This window comes from Neovison vison, chromosome 1 (assembly GCF_020171115.1).
Source record: "Neovison vison isolate M4711 chromosome 1, ASM_NN_V1, whole genome shotgun sequence".
Lineage (NCBI taxonomy): Eukaryota > Metazoa > Chordata > Mammalia > Carnivora > Mustelidae > Neogale > Neogale vison.
Genome location: NC_058091.1, coordinates 45,400,637 through 45,421,257, shown reverse-complemented (window position 1 = coordinate 45,421,257; position 20,621 = coordinate 45,400,637). Strand labels below are relative to the sequence as shown.

At 37.8% G+C, this 20,621-nt stretch overlaps 1 protein-coding gene across 3 annotated transcripts in view; it reads right to left on the bottom strand.

The window, feature by feature from the left end:
* CEP162 (centrosomal protein 162) overlaps positions 1-20,621 on the bottom strand; it is a 99,012-nt gene that overhangs the window by 27,066 nt on the left and 51,325 nt on the right. For 2 of the 3 annotated variants that reach the window (XM_044246232.1, XM_044246249.1), the window contains exons 14-21: positions 16,353-16,486; positions 15,876-16,103; positions 15,214-15,354; positions 13,063-13,175; positions 11,048-11,153; positions 4,247-4,373; positions 2,906-3,069; positions 2,043-2,147 (exon numbers count right to left, since the gene is read on the bottom strand). In XM_044246232.1, coding sequence (XP_044102167.1) covers positions 2,043-2,147; positions 2,906-3,069; positions 4,247-4,373; positions 11,048-11,153; positions 13,063-13,175; positions 15,214-15,354; positions 15,876-16,103; positions 16,353-16,486 — 1,118 coding nt within the window. The remainder of the gene's footprint in view (positions 1-2,042; positions 2,148-2,905; positions 3,070-4,246; positions 4,374-11,047; positions 11,154-13,062; positions 13,176-15,213; positions 15,355-15,875; positions 16,104-16,352; positions 16,487-20,621) is intronic. The other variant, XM_044246241.1, reaches the window with a different exon arrangement.

Below are 20,621 nucleotides of genomic sequence, written 5' to 3'. Positions count from 1 at the left end.
AACAGTATTCATTGTTTTTTGCACCACACCCAGTGCTCCATGCAATCCATGCCCTCCCTAATACCCACCACCTGGTTCCCCCAACCTCCCACCCCCTACCCCTTCAAGACCCTCATGTTGTTTCTCAGAGTCCATAGTTTAATTTTGTTTTTTAATATTATTCTTTGGTAACTAATACCAGTGTGGCTCTCATACAAAGTAAACGCTTTTTTAAAAATTCTCACTAAATTAAACTATGGAATATCCCACTAAATAAAAGCATGAGTAAAAAACCACACATAATCTGAAATTTTCATTATTGCACGCATCTAACTAATCAGCCCCATTTTTACTTATGTACTATTTATAAAAGGAGATTATTATTATTAATTATGCTATAATTGATCTATTTCAGAATATGGCTCCAAAATGATTCTGAATATACTGTGATATACCTTGACTTTAAATATATGTTAAGGTTTAAAATCATTAGGATAGAAATGTTCATGGGAACAGAATAAGATCTGAAATGTATATGCAGCAAACTACACAAAATACTATAAATGAGCAATATTTTAGAAAGATATAGTTTAAAACGGTAAACCAATGAACTTTTAATGAAACCGTTAATAAAAGAGAGAGGTAACTTGTATAAAGTGCTATATTCCTAGTCAATATGGATCATTTCAATTCTTAATTTTGCTCTTAAGCATGCTTCAGTTTTTCACTCTCATACATTTAGTTCTACATTATTTCTCTTAAATTCATCAGGTAGAGAAGAAGTTTCTTTGGTCTTCTCTCTCACAATTCTGGATGGCTTCATCTACATTAGCTAATTTAAATTTTGAGCACTGAAAAATAGCCAAGCAATCCTAGATTACAGTTATTTCAGAATATTTGTGGCTCTATTCCTTTCCTGCCTACTGAGCCCAACTACCAAATCATACCTTTTTTTTTTTTTTAAGATTTTATTTATTTATTTGACAGACAGAGATCACAAGTAGGCAGAGAGGCAGGCAGAGAGAGGAGGAAGCAGGCTCCCTGCTGAGTAGAGAGCCCGATGTGGGGCTCGATCCCAGGACCCCGGTATCATGACCTGAGCCAAAGGCAGAGGCTTTAACCTACTGAGCCACCCAGGTGCCCCAAAACCATACCTTTTAATATAAGAACAGGTCCTGTAAAAGTAACAAAGTTAATTTTTTGCTTAGTTTTCCTTCTCTCATAAAACTGGGAAAATACTCAGCCCAGTGATGACCTCACAGTTTTGTGTTTGTGATGAAATAATAGCCGTACATTTAAGGATCATGACTTGACTACAGATTCAGGCTCCCTTATGAACAGGGTTGGAAATTCTTATTTTGTTTTGATAGTGCGTTATGAAGTGTAATGCAAAACATTACGGAGTTTTAAAAACAGAAGGAGAAAGTTAATATTCCACCCCACAAAACAACTACTTCAATGAAAAAACAACTTTATCCTAATAAGTATCACTATATGATTTTTGAAAAGGTCTCTGAGCTACAGACACCATGAAATGAGTATTTCGAAGCCTGACAGTGAGCAAGAACTCAAAATTAAGGCCAGCTTTTCGGAAGGCTAAATGTTCTGTTTCCAGGGTGTTTTGCAACATTTCCCAAGCTTTTCTTACATGTTTCCAACTCAAGGATCTCCTTTCCTATAATCCTTTCTCACCAAACTTTCATCAGAAGAAGGAATCCTAACTCCATACCCAGAGTTTTAAAATGCTGCTTGTTTCCAGATGTCTAATAGAGCTAGAATGTACAATAACATTTCATCCACAGGTTACCTGCAATGAGGCACAACAGCCTACACATTCTTTAGGCAGAAAGCCACAGACTACATAAAATGATTTTGTTTACTACTTTTATTTCTGTCACTTTAAATATTGCATATCAAGAATTTAAAGGACAGTTCTATATTAAAATGAATGAATAAAAACAATTTTCAGGTCAATTATATTTTGTAGGAACTACTGAAACAAGAGAAAACAAAAATGCACTGTATATAAAATGCCTTAATGAAAATTTACCCTGAACACATACTTGTCGCTCTAGATCCTGAATTTTTTTGGCATCAGCTGCTTTCTCTTTTAAACGTATCTTCTGTGAAATAGATGGATTTCCAGACTCAGCTTTCAGTTTCTCAACCTATCAATAAGTAAAGAAAATGTTTAGGAGCAGATTTAAAACATACCAGAGAAACCCCAGGAGAGACACATAATGTATTCATTCACTTATTTATTAATTCCCAGATAGGGCGCTGTGCTGGAGATTTGGAGGGCAAACAAGATAAGCCTGTTTTTACAGTGCTTGTACTCTGGTGGAGGAGACATATGATAAGCTAATAAAGTGTATCAATGAGTAAATAAAATAACCCCAGAGAGTGACAAGTGCTAGGAAGAAAATAAAACAGAGTGACAGAATGGGAAGAAAGGTCTGAAGAGGCAGGACTGGTAGCTCCATTAGATGAGCAGATCAGAAAAGGTCTTTCTGGGGAGCAGAAACTGGAGCTGGGACTTGAATGAGAAGTGAGACACGGAAGAAACTAGGCCAAAGTAATCTAGACCAAGGCAACCCACGGAACAAGCATGGCATGTTCAAGAATCAGAGGGAGGTTTGGTGTGGCTGCAGGAGAATGACTCGTGGAGTATGATACATACAGATAAGGCTCAAGAGGCAGGCAGGGTTCAGACGATACGCAGACATGACAGGCTATGGTAAGGAGCTTAGATTTATTCTCAGTCTAATCTATAACAGCCTACACATCTAAGAGCAAACCAAAACCCAAACCAGCTATTTGCATCAGCAGTGTTTATGGTACTGACTCAGTTATACTTACAAGGCTAAGAAGAACTAATGCTGAATAGGGTTCATCACAGAAATACTTTCTAAAATGATCTTACTACCTCAAGTTTGAGCTTCTCAATTTCTTCATTTGCTTCTTTAAGCCGAACTGCATCTTTATCCAGAAGTTCCTGATTTTCAGCATACCACTGTAATCTTTTTTGTAGACGACTGATTTCTTGCTTATGTGTTTCTTCTAAGATTTTTATTTCATACAATTTTTCACCTATAAGATAAAGGAACTCCTGGACTTGATTGTAATTTTCCAAAATGTGGAAATAAAGTAAATTACATGAAAACCAATGCCTATCTAATGAAAGCATTATGAAAAAAGAAAAAAATATCTTTGCAATGTAATATCCAGTTTAATCTATTAGTAAAGAGAGATCAAGATTGTTCTTATAGTCCAAATCCTCGAATTCATAGCAAAATTGGCTGTGTATAAATTATCATTTTCCCATTTTCATTATAAAAGCAAAGTTGTATCTGTGAGACAATAAATATTAGATCCAAGAGATAATAAACATGAAGAAGTCCTATAATTATATTAAAAAACTGCAATGAGAAACATTAAAGAGTGCTTAGCATTGATTTCATTTAATACAACAAACATGTGATGGGCACTATTATAATTCTATTTTACAGATTAGTAAAGCAAATGCAGGCAAGAGGATTTTACTGTACATATCTTATGCCGAAGACCATAATATCATAAGAGAAAGACCCTCACAAGGGCTCCTCTGATCCACTTTCTAGCCCTGGGTTCTGTCTTCCTAAACTCCACTCCATAGATGCACACAAGAACATGCTTAAGAAACACATTCCAGCAACCTCCCTCCATCCCTTCACTTCTGCCTCTTTCAATCTGTCAGACCCAGCTCAAATGCTACTCTTCCCTAAAACCCCTACGTAGTACCATAGTACCACATTTCATGTTTATTTATAATTTTTTAAATATTAAACTTTTCTGCATTCTTATCTTTCTTTTGTCTTCCTGGTGGGGAATGTCACATTTATCTTGTGTTTTCTATAAACACAGTGCAGTGTTATTTGTTCATCTGGCAAATACTTGAGAGCCAAGGTTTCAGACTCAGGGATAAAAAGGCAGACTGTGCCCTCAGGAAGGTCACAGTCTAGCTAGGGTGACAAACATGAACATGAATAAACATAAGATGCCACAAATTCAAAATAATCCTTGATTCTTTTTCCTGATCCTGCAATTATTCCTGCTAAAGCCAATCAAATCTGCATGCCTATTAATAACTAGTTTTTTAAAAAATTTTCTAAAATTATAATATACTTTAAGGAATATGATTCTGATTCCATAAGTAATAACAGCAACTATTACTTAAATTCAAGAACACTTACGAGTATAAAGGTAAACTTTCAGCTCAGCATTTTACCTGTTGCATAAGCAATCTGATCTTTGGCTTGGTCTCTCTCTTTCTTCATTCTTTCCAAGTCTACTTCAAGAGCTTGTTTGTCTTGCTTCAGTCTTTTGATGTCTTCCAATAAACTGTTCTTTTCTTTCTTGATGGTCACAGAAATAAAAAAGCAAAATATTTCTGGCCCCCCAAAATTGTGGTATAGGCTCTCTTTTACCCTGTCCATCCTTAATTCTACATATGTATTTTTATAAATACGTGTATTCTTTTTATAAATACGTAATTATTTTTCCTAAATTTAGTTCTGGGGTCATCACTTTCTTCCACCCCACCAAATTACAGTAACTCCCCATAGCCTACTAGATCAATTCCAATCATCTAACTCAATACAGCCTAAAGACCTTTCAATGAACTGTTCTCACTTCTGGATTACTGCAATAACGTCCTAACCGGTGTGCCTCTTCCACTTTCAGCAGCTAGTCTATTCTCACATTAGCCAAAGAAATTTTAATTAAAAAAATACTCAAGTCTAACTGACATACAATAAATATCCTGTTAGTTTCAGGTGCACATCATAGTGACTTGATACTTATATATATTATGAAATGATCCCCATGGTAAATCTAGTTCTGATCTGTCATCACACAAAGTTATTACGTTATTGACTAGATTCCCTATGCTGTCCATCACGACCTTATGTCTTATTTTATAACTGGTAATTTCTCCAACCCCCATCTCCCCTGGCATCCCCCGCTTCTGGTAACCAACAGTGTTTCTGCACCTACCAGTCTGTTTTGTTTGCTCGTTTATTTCACATATAAGTGAAATCATATGATATTTGTTCTCCTCTGACTTATCACTTAGCATGATATCTTCTAGATCCATCAATGTTGTCACAAATAGCAAGATCTCATCCTTTTTTATGGCTGAGTAATATTTGGTGTTCATCTATCAGTGGATGTTTACGTTGCTTCCATACCTTGACCAGTATAGATAATGCTGCAAGGAACACGGGCTACACGAATCTCTTCGGATTGGTGTTCCGTTTTCTTTAGATTAATACCCAGAAGTGGAATTGCTGGATCACAGTAGTTCTATTTTTGATATTTTTGAAGATCCTTCATTCTGTTTTCCACATTGGCTGCATCAATTTATATTCCCACCAACAGTGTATGAGGGTTCCCTTTTCTCCACAACCTCACCAACACGTGTTACTTTTTGTCTTTTTGACCATAGCGTATGTGACAGATATGAGGTGATCTCATTGTGGCTTTGACTTGCATTTCCCTGATGATTAGAGATGTTGAGCATACTTTCATGTGTCTGTTGGCCATGTGTCTGTCTTCTTTGGGAAAATGTCTACTCATGTCCTCTGGCTATTTTTTAATCATGTTATTTGTGTTTTTGACATTAAGATATGTAAATTCTTTACATATTTTAGATATTAATTCCTTAACAGATAAATCATTTACAAATATCTTCTCCAACTCTATAGACTGCCTTTTACCTTGTTAATAGCTTCCTTCACTTGTGCAAAAGCTTTTCAGTTTAATATTATCCCATTTGTTCATTTAAGATTTTGTTGCCTTTGCCTGAGGAGACTGGTCTGGGGATGGGGGGCGGAATGCTAAGACCGATGTGCAAGAGCTTACTGCCTGTGGTTTCCTCTGGGAGTTTTATGGTTTCAGGTCTCATATTCAAATCTTTAATCCATTTTGGATTTTTTTTTTTTTTTTTTTGCTCATGTATGTGAGCAGGGGAAGGGCAGAGGGAGACAGAGAACCCCAAGCAGGCTCCATGCCCAGTGTAAAGCCTGACTCGGGGCTCGATCTCACGACTCTGAGATCATGAGTTAGATGCTTAATTGACTGAGCCACCCAGGTGCCCCTGGAATTTATTTTCATATATGGTATAAGATAGTAGCCCAGCTTCCCTCTTTGTTATGTATCTGTTCAATTTTCCTAACATTACGTATTGAGCAGACTTTTCCCCATTGTATATTCTTGCCTTTGTCACAGATCAGTTGACCACGTGTGTCAATTGTGGGTTTTTTTCCCACAAGCTCTTTATTCCAAAGAGGAATTGTTTTAAAGAGGTGGTGAGTTTTGTTCCTCTGTCTGAAATTCTCTGGTGGCTCCCATCACTCTCAGGGTAAATCCAAAGTCCTCACCATGAGCTTCAGTGCCCTGTAACCCAGCCCTGCTCCTGCCTCTGACCATATCTACCCTAAATCCTCCTCTTCCAACTTCATTCCAGCATGAGAGACTTCTAGCTGCTCTTTGAACAGAACCAGCACATTCCCACCGCAAGGTGTTGGCATACTGTGCCTCGGCCTTCAGTGCTCTGCCCCCAGATAGCCACATGGCTCACTTTTTTACTTCATCAAGATTTCTGCTCAAATGAAACCCCAGGAAGATCTTTCCTGATCCTCTCTATAAAATAACCATCCTCATCCTGACTTTCAGGTATGATGCTTTACTTTCTTGTCACAACACTCATCACCACCTGACATATGTTTACTGGAAAGCAGAGGTTTTATTAATCTTTGTATGAAAATTGCATAGAAATGCTTAGCACATTAAAAGCTGAATGAATGCTCAATACGCCCTACTTCATTGCCCCCAATTCCTCCACTCAACAAAATCATGCTTATCCTTTAAAGCCTAGTTCAAAGGAGGCTATTCCTATCAGCCCCTCCTCTGTGTTCCCCCAAATTTTCACTGCACCTCTAGCACAGGGGTCATTACTTTCTGCGTCACAGGACATTGATTTGTGTACATGCTTCTTCTCTTTAACAGGCTGAGAACTCTATGGGGACCAAGACTGATTTATTACTAATACCTGTATACTTCATGGCACTAAGCACACAGTTGGTACTCAATAAATGTTCACTGAACCAAACTCTTAATTGCTGAAGAAACTCTTGAACTCACAGCAGGACACGTAGCATAGTTAAGTTTCAAAACAAAATTCTTACAAATTCTGTTACTACTCTACCTTCTAATCCCAAATCCAGTCTTATGGAGAAAATAAATTCACTCATTAAAGCACTTGTATAACCGTGGTTTGAGCTGAATCACAGACTGGACAGCATGATTTAACTGTTTAGTCTTCAGTGACTTTCTGTAGATGTCTTTTTAGGAGAGCAGTGAGTTTCACGTTTTTGAATGCTCAATCTCTTTCTACAACTACCTTTTGTTTATTTAATTCAATCAATTTAGAAGTGCTCTCTAGTAGAGTCTACTTCACAGAATTACAGAGTTTTAGAATTCAAAAGAACTTTTAAACATCTTGAGTTCAGTCATGCAATTGACACTTAAATAAATGTTCACTCTATGCTTGCATCTTTCCAGGGAAGTATGAATTCCTACCTGAAGAAGGCCAATAACATTCCGGGTCAATCCTGTGGGCACAGGACTCCGGGCTGGCAAGTACTTGTACTCCCTTGTAAGTTACCATGCAGACTTTCGGAGAGGGCCTCTGCTCGCCTCGCTGGCCTTGTCCTTACCCACTTCTGCCTCAGAGATCTCTATTTCTAGAAAGTAACAGGGCCCTTCCTGGTGTAGGGGCTTATGCTTTTCTCCCGGCTGAAAGGCTTAATCTTTGCATAGTTGGCTGCTGCTTCCCTTCAGCTCTCGACTTCTGATATAACTTTCTCAGAGGGTCTCCTAGACCACACTGTAGACTACTTACTGTATTGCCCTCTGCCCCAGGCACCCTTATTTGCTATTTTTATATTCTTCGAAGCACATCTTTCTACTTGTAACTATTTCCTTTATTTACTTATTCTCTTCCCTACTAGAATACATGTTCCTAACCAGCAGGGTCTGTGTGTGTCTTGTATACTTACTGTATTTCAATACCAGGATGAGTGCCAGGAATGTGGCAAGTACTTCAAAAAGGCTGATGGAATGAAAGTTGTGGTTAACATCATTCCTCTTCCCACCTTGGGATACTAAAAAGAGTGAGCTCACGACCCGTGTTTTTGCTATGCTTCTATCTATGCTTTATAGAGAACCAACTTGTATTTTAATACTATACTAATAAGCATTAATTTTTAAGGTAAAAATTAGATTGTACACACATATATTCAGTATGGATATTATTATACTATAGACTTCTCTCAGGATAAATTTTTGCTCTAAAATCAAACCCAGAACATCGAAGTAAATGAAAATAAAAAGTATATTTACATTATATCTTACAGTATTTGCAGAAATAAATACCTGAAGAATTTTTACTATTATCTTGACCTTTTTTTTAAATTTCTTTTTAGGTTTTTCCTGCCTTTGGTAGTGTCACCATAGGGGCCTGAGATGTAGATTTTTATCCTGAGCCTGGTCACTGGGTTTCTTGAATTTGAGAAGTCATCTCTTTTACCATTTCTGGGAAATTCTCAGCCCCTACTTTTTAAAAATATTTAAATATATCTTCGCATTTCATATATCTGATATTTTCCATTTTTAGTCTATTTATAGTATAGTCTATCCAGTAATCCTAGTGAGGTTCTGATGCTGCTGTTTATTAAATCATCCAGTAGCTGCTCATGGTGGATGATTTCTCTGGGTTTTATAATTTTGTGTTGTGAGCATATATTGTCAGTGGGTTTTTATCTGTAGGAATACTGTGTGAGCTGGGCTAAGGGTGTATACTTACTTCTAAGAGCTGTTTTGCATTTATTTCTTCTAGATACACTAGAGGTTATCATCGACTCAAGACCACAGGGCATTATCTTTTTCAGTTTGGGGATGACCAACCCTTGCAGGTAGTGTCAATTCAAATACTAAAACACACATGAAAGCAGAAGGGATGACATTTGTATTGAACAATCAGGGAAGTGCTGAGCAGAGCAGACTTTCTCTTCCTCCTACCTAGTGATCAAATTAAAACAAAAAATCTTCTTGACAAATCAGCCCCATGTGAAGGGGGGGTAGATGTTTTCCTAGTCTGCTGCCATACTGAAGGATACGGCCTGTTGAACTCCCACGTGTCCTGTCTCCATTTTGCTGTTAAAGCTCCAGCCTGCCTGTGGCTACTGAACTGCTGGCCTGGGAGCAGATGTTTACTCTTAGGTTTTTATCCCTCCCATATTTCTGGCCTCTGGAGAGTTCCCTTACTTTCTTGAAAGATTTTATATTATGCATTTACAAGATGTTTATTCTATTTTATTCAGCATTTTCTGATGTTTTTAGTGGAAGTTTTAGTTTCCTATCTGTCAGAAAAATATTTCAAAACAGCACTTTTAAAAGGTCGCTAATAACAATTTGAATAAAGCTAATGTTTGGGTTGAAACCTTCTTCTTCTTCTTCTTTTTTTTTTTTTTTTTTTAAAGATTTTGTTTATTTATTTGACAGTGAGAGACACAGTGAGAGAGGGAACACAAGCAGGGGGAGTGGGAGAGAGAGAAGCAGGCTTCCTGCTGAGCAGGGAGCCAGATGAGGGGCCTGATCCCAGGAACCTGGGATCATGACCTGAGCCAAAGGCAGGTGCCCAAAAACTGAGCCACTGTGGTTTTCCAAGCCTTCATAAAACACAGTGATATTAATTTCTCTTTTCACTTGCTATTTTTGAGGTCTACTGGCAAGGGAGTTAGGGGGAGTCCAACCATACATTCGTTCTTCTAACCTATATGCCTAACTACCTACCTAATCATGCTATACATGCATACATGCACCTGAAGAAAGTTGCCAGAAGCTGCATTTTATATACCACAAAAGCCTACTAAACATGTTATTAAACTGGGGTATGGGGTAGACTTCCATGTAACAAAACTTTATATAATATAATTTCTTGTTAAAAAGTGGTATGTAATTGGTATTTTTCTAATTCATACAGTCATTCAAATTGGTTTTAGAAGGGCTTTTTAGTCTCGTGCCAAGGTTCTTCATGGGAAGAAGTGGGGAGAATTAACTACGCTCCCACAGGGGACAAGTCTGGAAATGCAGCAGTGCTTTTGATTCTTATAATCACTGGTGAGTGCTATGAACATGTGTTTCCTGGGGACAGCGATGACAAAAACTTTGCAATACACAGAACTGTTCTGCTTCAAATAGAATTAATCTGTCCAAAGTTCCAAAACTTCTCCCACTGGTAAGTACCACTTCAGAAAATTCTAAGCCATATCCTTTATAATACGATTCAATAAAAATAAAGAAAAAAGTTATGGAGCAGCTACTGTATCTCATATCAGTGTTAGGTACACGGGATGAAATATTTGTAGACACAGTCTGCCTTGTAGAAGTGCAGAGTAAAAAGCCAACTAACGTTTTAAGGTGAACAATCACCTTCAAAGTATTTTCCTATTTTAGCTTATATTTCCAATAAGGAATTTCTTTATATAAGGTATATATGCCCTAAGTAAGGTTATGCCTCCAATATGGCTCCATGTGATGATCACTAGATGAGAGGCTGGGTTATAAAGAGGATGCCACTTAAATGTGTATATTAAGTGGTAATTTTATTTATTTATTAAAAAAATTTTTTTTAAGATTTTACTTATTTAAGAGGGGGAGAGAGAGAGTGCGCATGTGTGCATGAGTTGGGGAGGGGCATAAAGAGAGGGAGATGCAGACTTCCCATGGAGCAGGGAGCCCAATATAGGGCTCGATCCCAGGACCCCGGGATGAAGACACAAGACAAAGGCAGACACCTAATGGACTGAGCCACTCAGGCACCCCTAAATGCTAATTTTAGATATACCTTCATTTTTTAATGCTATGAAATTTGTAACAGATTTTAACTATTCATAAATTACAAAAAAGGATTTTATTTCACATGTAGAAATTTTAATAAATTATTTACTATCGTTATGCAACTTACCTGTGTCGCCCGTAGTTCTGCTAACAGATCTGTAAAATTCTGGGTTTTGGTGGGTTCTGAATCTTCAACTACTTGAGACAGGAACCGACTTCTGTGCATCTGTTCTCTGATTTATTTTGAAATTAGAAAGACTTTTTTTTAAACAAAGTACTCCTTTCAATGCAAAATATATAATTCTTAAAATTAAAAAAATCTAATGGACATTGCAACTATTTGAGCCACTGAAGAGAAAAAGGTTATTTACTTTAAAGATTAAAATACTAAAAGAAGTACACTCTAAGGGAGATGTTTTTTCAATTTAAAGGAATTGAAACCTAACATCTTCCTTTATTTATAATATAAAGATCCTTTTTAATTCTTGGAGGAAAAAATTCCCAATGTCCCAGAAAGATGTGCTGCATTCTTCCTGTGGTATTACCTCATCCCTGCGTCATCATTCTAGATTCCTTTAGAAGAAACACAAATCACAAATAACAAACAAAACCAAACACAGTCTATTATTTGAAGTCAGAAACAATTTTTCTGGTTTTCCAGAAATATTATACAAGGAGTTTAGGAATGCATTTAAAATCATTTAATCCTAACGTAAAGAAACCATCTATTTCATCATGAAAGTGCCTTTAAAGGTGCAGTTTGGGATCCAGGAATAGATCTTTTCTTTTAAACCAACTTAATATGTGATATTTCAGAATACTTTGTGGCTTGAAAAGAAATCAGATATAAATGCTTTCATGCATCAGTACTGTGCAGATTATCACAACTGACTTGGGGTCATACAGTCAAGGCCAAAGAAGATTCTTCTAAAAGCAGTTCTATCTAAGTGATTAGGTGTCTATGTGAAGGGACACAAAACTGGTGAGCCATTTCCTAAAAGAAGATAGTACCCCAACTTGCCCATGTTTATGAGTTTAGCTTTTTCACTTAAAAAAATATGTTAAAGCTGGATGTAGTCATATCTAAACGATCATACAGCCCAAACTCTGATTCCTGAGTAGGTCGTGGTGCTCCCTGAGCCTGCCATGCTGAGTGCCCATTGATAACAACTCACAAGTTCTTCTCCGGAGAAATGCTCTCAGCCAAATAACAGCCTCTGCCCCCTGGCCTAGAGGACACCCCTCATCCACTTCTTTCCCACGGCATACCTCAGCCAGTGACTGACTAGTTTGAGAGTATAAAAAGTTGCTCCCCTTGCCCCAAACAGGACCAACTCTGTGATGCAATCTGTTTTCCTCAGCTTTCTGGTTAAGAACAGAATAAATACAGCCAGTCTCTGGCTAAGACCATGTTCCTAATTAGCTTCCTTCCCCTTATCCATACTTGCTTCTCTTGTTCCCCTTCTCCTGAGAGTTATCCTCAGAATAACAAAAAATATTATTTAGAATAAGAAAAACAATAAGAAATCACCTCCATAAGGATCCCTACCTCAGGCTCTACTTCTACGGAACCTGACCTACAACATTAAGTGAGAGTTGTAGGATACATATATTTTTAGTATTATTAACCACATAGTTTCTTAGGAAATGGTTAAGCATCTCAGCCTTAATGACTGGTCAAGAGGAATACCATGTATTCAATTTCCTAAAACTGATGTCAAACTCAAATATGAGTATGCTGAAAATACTAAAATATGTTCTACTAGTCATCTAGTATTAAAAGAAAAATACACTGAATATTAAACCTATAAAGTTACAAACTATAAAGAAGTGTAAAACTTTTTTCAGTTCTAAGTAAAATGTATTTTTTTAAAAAATATTTTATTCATTATTTGACAGAGAGAGATCACAAGTAGGCAGAGAGGCAGGCAGAGAGAGAGGGGAAGCAGACTCCCTGCCGAGCAGAGAGCCCAATGTGGGGCTCGATCTCAGCACCCTGAGATCATGACCTGAGCTGAAGGCAGAGGCTTTAACCCACTGAGCCACCCAGGCGCCCCAGTAAAATGTATTTTTAATGTAACAATAAAATGATTAGAAATAGTCTAAATATATTTTGATTTCATAAATTCAGAAAGGACTTACTTTAAGGACGCTAACTCACTGAATAAATTCTGGTTTTCCTTGAACATTCGCTCCTCATTTTTCTTGTTTTGTTCTTGGAGCTCTTTCACTTGATTATATAATCTTTCATTTTCCTTTTTGTAAACAGAAAATTGCATTTTAGTTAAAAGTCATTAGTACTTATATAGCATAAGTATATATGCTCACAACAGATACATCCTTTACACATTTTTAAAGTCTTTTAAATTTATTCAGTTCTGGGCGCCTGGGTGGCTCAGTCAGTTAAGCCGCTGCCTTCGGCTCAGGTCATGATCTCAGGGTCCTGGGATCGAGTCCCGCATCCTGCGGAACAATGGCTTGTTCCGTTCTTGTTTCTGGAACGTTCTATGAGCCGGGAGTTAGAGAACAGGTGTTTCCGAAAGTGTAAGGACAAGGCAGAACAGAGACTAGAGCCAGTTCTACACCAGCCTTGGACTAAAGAGTGACTCAAACCAATCTGTGATTAGGTGCTGTGGCTTATTAACTTTTTTTATAAAATTAAGAATCTGATGAAAACCAAGGACCTTTGAGAATTTAATACAAACTATGGACTGTCTCACCACATCTGGCCTACTGCTTGGTAAGATCGTCCGTGCTTAAATACCTGCAACGTAAGTTACGCAGATATGCAAGTTTTGTGTTATATTTGTGGGAAAAGATAGCTGTCACCCTATGGGTCTGTGAAATACTCCTTAAAAATGTGTGCTCTCGGGGTGCCTGGGTGGCACAGCTGGTTAAGCAACCAACTCTTGGTTTTGGCTCAGGTCGTGATCTTGGGGATCATGGGATCAAGCCCCAGGCTAGGCTACACACTCAGGGAGGAATCTGCTTGGGATTCTCTCCCTCTCTCCTTCTGCTGCCCTCCCCACCCCCACCCCATGCTCTTGCTCTAACAAATAAATAAGTCTTTAAAAAACAAAAAAATAGGGCGCCTGGGTGGCTTAGTGGGTTAAGCCGCTGCCTTCGGCTCAGGTCATGATCTCAGGGTCCTGGGATCGAGTCGCGCATCGGGTTCTCTGCTCAGCAGGGAGCCTGCTTCCCTCTCTCTCTCTCTCTCTGCCTGCCTCTCCATCTACTTGTGATTTCTCTCTGTCAAATAAATAAATAAAATCTTTAAAAAAAAATAAAAATAAAAAAAATAAAAATAAAAAAAATAAAAATAAAAATGAATATTCTCTACAGCAAGATCACAATGGCAGGCAAAGGATCTGGAAGGTTCTCACTAACTCTGGGGCAGTGTGCCCAACAAAATCAGTATTTCATCTATAGGAAAGTTGCAAATCACTGATAAGACAATGCTTTCTCTGGCTATCCTCAGATGACAATGCTTATTATTGACAGGCTTGATGCTTAAACGTCAAAAGACAAAAAGGTAATGAGTGAGAAAGAGAAGGTGAGGGAAGTCAGAGAAAAAAGGGGAGGAAACTAAGATGAAATTTTGTGCTGGGGATTACTAAACCCATCCTAGCTGACTGGCTGGTCAGCATCACCAAGAATCCGTCACACATGGCAAATATCTGCCTTCTGTAGGACACACAGATTCTTTTTTCACTTCATTCAAATTTTTTCACTGTCAGCACACTGGCAATTAATTTCAGATTTGTATTTCTGAATAAAATACCCAAACTAGTCAATATAATCTACTGAAAAATATTACAGAAAACTAAAGAAAAATGGGGCAGTGTCTAAGGAATATAGCTATTAAAAATGTAATAATGGACATTTACTAATTGGTTACTGTGTGCCAGGTAACTAAGAGGTTGGTTTGCACTTTCTTATATTTTATTTTTTTGCACTATCTTAATTTCATAATCATATGAGGCAGCTACTGTTATTACCATCCCTACTCACAGATGAGGAAACTGGCTTAGAGAGGTGAAGTGATTTGGCCAAGGCTGCACAGCAGTGGAGGGAGGACTAACACTGGATTCTTTGAATCCAGAACCCATTCTCTTAACTTAATTACATACCCACAAATAATGTTCAGACTAGTCAAATTATTACTTACTCATATTTGCCAATATTCCTGTTACCGCTACATAAGCACAGAAATATCTTAATATGCCTTAATTTTTTTTTAATAATCAAAGGATCTCAAGAACAAATTCACAAAGTAATGAAAAATCACCACACCTGTTGATATCCTTGAAGAAGTGTCTCTTGTTCCTGTATTTCTTTTTGAATTTCCTTCAATTTTTCTTCAGTGACAGGATCAGTTGTTTCTCCAAAATGTAACCATCTTTGCTTTTTGTTTGTTTCTTCAAAGCTACTTAACTTTGAGAAAATACAGACATTTTAATTAGGAAAGGAGATGATAAAGTGAGAAAGGAGGAAGAAAAATGGAAAACTCAACATGCACAGACCTAAAACTGTCCTATAACTACAATGTTATTAACACCAACTAGCTAAATCATTAGTTTTGTGCTGATGGTTCTGGTGATGAGAGTAACTGAGAAATGCTCCACGGTGCCATTCTCTGAATCTAGGCCTTCTATAGCAGTTCTTTCTGAAACTGTCTTCTTTGAAGGTCATAGTGAACTAAGGAATTTGTTTTCAAAAAAGACTGCTAACAGAAGAAAATTATCAAAATGAGTCAATTTAAATTTTGATTTTTTTCCCAGTGGCTTTGATTTAGGCTCTGTTGTGAGGAGGCAGTCTTGGGATCCATGTTCATATTTTATATAGCAAATACATCAAGTCAAATAGCTCCAGGGACAAAGGATGACAATGCATTTGCAGTGAGTACAAGTTCTTTTTAATCAATAAAAGGAGAAATATGACAATGTATCTAGTACCTTGGCTTGAAGAATGTAATTGTCTTGGTTCAGTTTGAAGAGTTCCTTTTCCTGTTGTCTCTTTAGTTCTTCCATCTTATTTTCCAGCTCTCTCTCTTTTTCTGAGAATGTCACTTTAATTTGCTCAATTAGGGCTTGTGCACCCCTCCATTTTTCCTCTGCTTCCTGAACTCTTTTAAACATAATAAACTCGGTCTCCTTGTTCTCACCACGGTATCCTGAAGAATCCTTTAAAGGAGAAGCATTACTTCATTATAGTATATTTACATACTAGATTTGAACACAGGTGGTTAGGGAAAAAAAAACCCACAATGAATAAAAATGACATGGTTAACGATGTTCTACTATATAAGGAAATCAATAAATGTTTCAGTAAGATTAGAACATCATGCTTGATGCAAAAATTTCACTATTATTTAGTTTTAATATAATAAAACAAAAAAATTAACGAATGTGATTTTGAAATTCAATACCTACATTCTGAAACTGAAGACAGTAGTCCGTTTCTGTAGAATCTTCGGCCTTCTTAGGAGTAGCCAGGCAACTTTCAGTTTTGGAAGCTGCTTTACCCAAAGCTGCAGGCTTGATGACTTTTGTTCCAGAAAAGATTTCTAATTATTTTAAACAATGGACAGAAGCACCACAAATGCAAACAAAGTTGAATGTGTATTCAGCAATTATGTAACAGTAAGTACTAATACAATGAGAACACTAGGATAGAAGAGGATCTGGAAATTGGCTGAGGTCTAACACTGTTAACACAGCTGCTCACTGTGCTCAGAACTGCTGCCATAATCAACATTTCACTCAATTTGACAGAGAAAGCTAACTGACCCAAGATTCATGTCAAATGATAAATGGAGCAACAAAACAAAAAACAAAAAAACAAAAAAAGTAAGGAGAATGTGGACAGGGATAATTTCAGGTTCAGTAATTTTAAATAAACTCTTCTTTAAAACAGTCACAGATGGGACGCCTGCGTGGCTCAGTCGGTTAAGCGCTGCCTTCAGCTCAGGTCAGGATGCCAGAGTTGTGGAATCGAGTCCCACATCGGGTTTGGGTTCCTTGCTCAGCGGGGAGCCTACTTCTCCCTTTCCCTTTGCCCCTTTGCTCATGTGCACGCGCTCTCTCTCTCTGTCAAATAAATAAAACCTTAAAAAAAAGTCATAGCAATAATATCTAAGTGATGAATCAAAGAGAAGCTGTTTAACTGTATGAGGCACTTTAGTTCAGATTAAGTGTGGTTTCAGAGTACACTTTTCACAAATAATGTGTTTCAAGATATGGTATCAATGAAATAATATAAATTGCATGGAAACTTTCTAACAGCTAGTCTAAATTTGACTTAAAAAATAAAATTATAGGGTTCCTGGGTGGCTCAGTGGGTTAAGCATCTGCCTTTGGCTCAGGTCATGATCTCAGGGTCCTGGGATCGAGGCCCACATCGGGCTCCAGCCCCACGTTGGACTCCAGCTCCACATCAGGTTCCCTGCTCAGTGGGGAGTCTGCTGCTCCCTCTGCCCCTCTCCCCAACTTGTGCTCTTGTGTTCACTCTCTCTCAAACAAATAAAATCTTAAAAAAACAAGAAACTTATTAGTCCAAAAATAAGAACATAATAGCCGAAGAAAATTAATTTAGAATAAAAAGGAAAATAACCACACAGCAGATACTGCTAGTTGCCAATCTCATCCTCTTCTCTATTAATAGAAACCTCCCTATTCATCTGCTCTGGGCGGCAATGTACCAGTTGAAAATACTCATCTCCCTGGACTCTAGGCAACTGAAGGTGGCCAAAAGATCAAAATTCAGGCTAATAAGATGAAAGCAAAAGTTTTGTAGGCTTCCAGAAAAGTCACAGCTTTCCTGAAGAAGTTGAGAATTAACTGGCATGGACCTTTTATCTTTCCTTCTGACCGGGCCTGGAGGCTGAAATAGCCACCTTGTTATAATGAAGATAAAAGTGACAGATAAAGGATTTTGTAGCAGGACAGAAGGGATCTGGTTCCTTGCACAGGGGCACCAGCTCTCAACCGCCTATTTCTGTCTTCTTTCATTTTTTTCATTCATTCATTCATTCATTCATTCATTTCCCTTCTTGTTGCATGAAAAAGAGAAACTCTTGAGTAAGCCCCAGCAGCTGGCTTCTTTTTCATCTTAGTGAGTGTTGATTCCAAGTGCATCCTCTAAACTTTCTGTACACTAATCTCTATCTCACAAAGTCTGCTTGTCCAAGAACACAACCTGTGAAAAGTAACAGCCATCCCTAAGGAATTAAAATTCTGAATAAAACTAAAACTGTGCTGGGGGAATTTTACAATAAAAAGGGAGAAAAAAATCATATTTAATATTCTAATGAAAAAAGGAACTCAGTATAAAAATGGATAGTCAAGGTTTATACTGTACTTTAACATAAATTTTACATTTTATTTTCATTTTGGTAGTCACAAATACTGTAAAATTTTGAAACAGGAAAAAATACTCATAATAATATTGTTGCTTTCCTCTCTCAACCTCCAAATCACGCCCCTTGTTTCTTTTCCACCCTCTGTGACATTATTTCTGTCTTCATTCTTGGTAATTTCAATACACTCACAGGGATCCCTTCAACCCTTGGCTCTTAGGTTTTTATACTTAACCTCTCTACTTCAGCTACTTACTTCTATTGGTACAGGCCTTTTCTTTACTAGTAACACAGTCACTTCTCATCTCAGTCTTAGGCATTTACTCTCTATCAATTCTATCTCCCACTTCATGCCCTTTGGTATTTGGAGTCCATCAATCCTTTAACCCAATGGCACCTCATAGATGGTTGATCCTACCCATTTCATACCGTATTACACCCCTTGATGTCCTTCCTTCCTTATTCAACTTGAAGTCCACATACACCATTAGCTCCCTTCTTGCTCCTTTCTTAGTTCATTGCACTCATTTGGCAAAAACAACTCTTCTGGCAAATCCAATTATACAAGTATCCAACCCCTGCAATCATGTAGCAAAATGCGGACATTCACAAATACATACACACACACACACACACACACACACACACACAATTACATTGCCTGGTATCAATTTAAATCCATAATAACTAACTTCAAGAAGACTCTGCTGTGGGCAGTCTAGTCCTCCAGGATGGCGATTTCATACCTTCTCTTCTCTTCTCTAACACTCCTACTCCATCCTCAATGCCAGCTAATGATGAGAAATGTTTTATTTCTCAGAGAAGATGGAAGCAGTCAGAAGACATCATCCATATTCTTTCACCATTTCTACCCACCCATCAGTATCTGCACCGATGTCTTCCTCTCTCCCATCTGCTTGCCCAGATGAATTGTCCATGCCTCTGTCCAGAGCCAACCCTTCCAATGAACGCTAGATTCCACTGTAATTCCTCTACTCAAGGAAATTGCTCTAGCAATTCTTTCCCTCTCACCATCATGAATCTACTGAAATCTTTCCAAAATGCGTTAACATACTATTAGGCATACTATTATTTCTACCATTAAAAAAAAAAGTAAACAAAAAGCTTTTCTTGACTCTACTTCTTATGCTGGCTACTATCCCCATTTTTTTTTTTTTTTTGCCTTTTACACTCTTTCCTCCTGGCCTATATTCAATTTTAACTCTCCCATCCCCTCCTATTCTAATTCAGCCCACCTTTTACAGCCATATAACCATGGGAACTATCCAGTTTACTGATGACCTCCTCCATGCTAAACTCAAAGGTCAGTTCCCAGTTTCTACTTTCCTTTCACTCTCAGCAGCAACTGATAGATAAATTTTCCCTTCTTCACTTGGCTTTCAGGATCCCACATATTCAGGTTTCTTCCAATCTCACTCTCTTCTCTTTGCAGGTTACTCCTCTTCCCCCTGACTTCCTAGTTAGCATGCCCAGGGGTCAGGCCTCAGTTTGCTTTCCTTCTAAAGCAATACTTACTCTCTTGAGAACTTCTGTCAGTCCCATGACTTAAAACCCATATATATAGTGTTTTTTTTTTTTTTAAAGATTTTATTTATTTCCAGAGAGTGGGAGGGAGAGAGTGACCACACAAGTAGGGGGCGTGGCATGCAGAGGGAGAAGCAGGCTCCCCGCTGAGCAAGGAGCCTGATGTGGAACTCGATCCCAGGACTCTGGGATCATGATCTGAGCCAAAGGCAGATACTAAACCAACTGAGACACCCAGGTGTCCCCCATCTGTAATAGTTTTAACAATAACTCCTAAATCAGATCTGCAGTCCACACCTCCCTCTTGAACTCCAGACTTTACTATCTAATTGGTTCCTTGTCATCTCCACTTGCATGTAGAACAGTCATTTCAAAAATAAGAGGAAATAAGGCAATACAAAATGCTTTGTAGGAGAAGGAATTAGAGGTTCACAGTTTAAGAACAAGTGGAAAGGATGCCTGCATTAATCCTACTGAATCATATTCCTGTCTCTACAGAATAGAGATTATTCCTGTCTCTACCTCCTGCTGCTATTCTCCTCTACTCTGACATAAATCAGCCTTGGCTTTCCTTTCCATCTAAGATGCACAGGTGGCTTCAGCAAACACACATACAAAGGCAGGACAGAGTCTTTAATGCCTAAAGAGTTTAAAATAGAGTCAAAGTGGTCCTGGATTTAATACTCTTAGGGAAAAGCAAGGAAAGACACTTGAAGCTAGAAATGCATTTTTCAATGAGGACAGATCTCTTCACAACAACTATCACCATATAATAATGATGAACTGGTCACCTATTAAA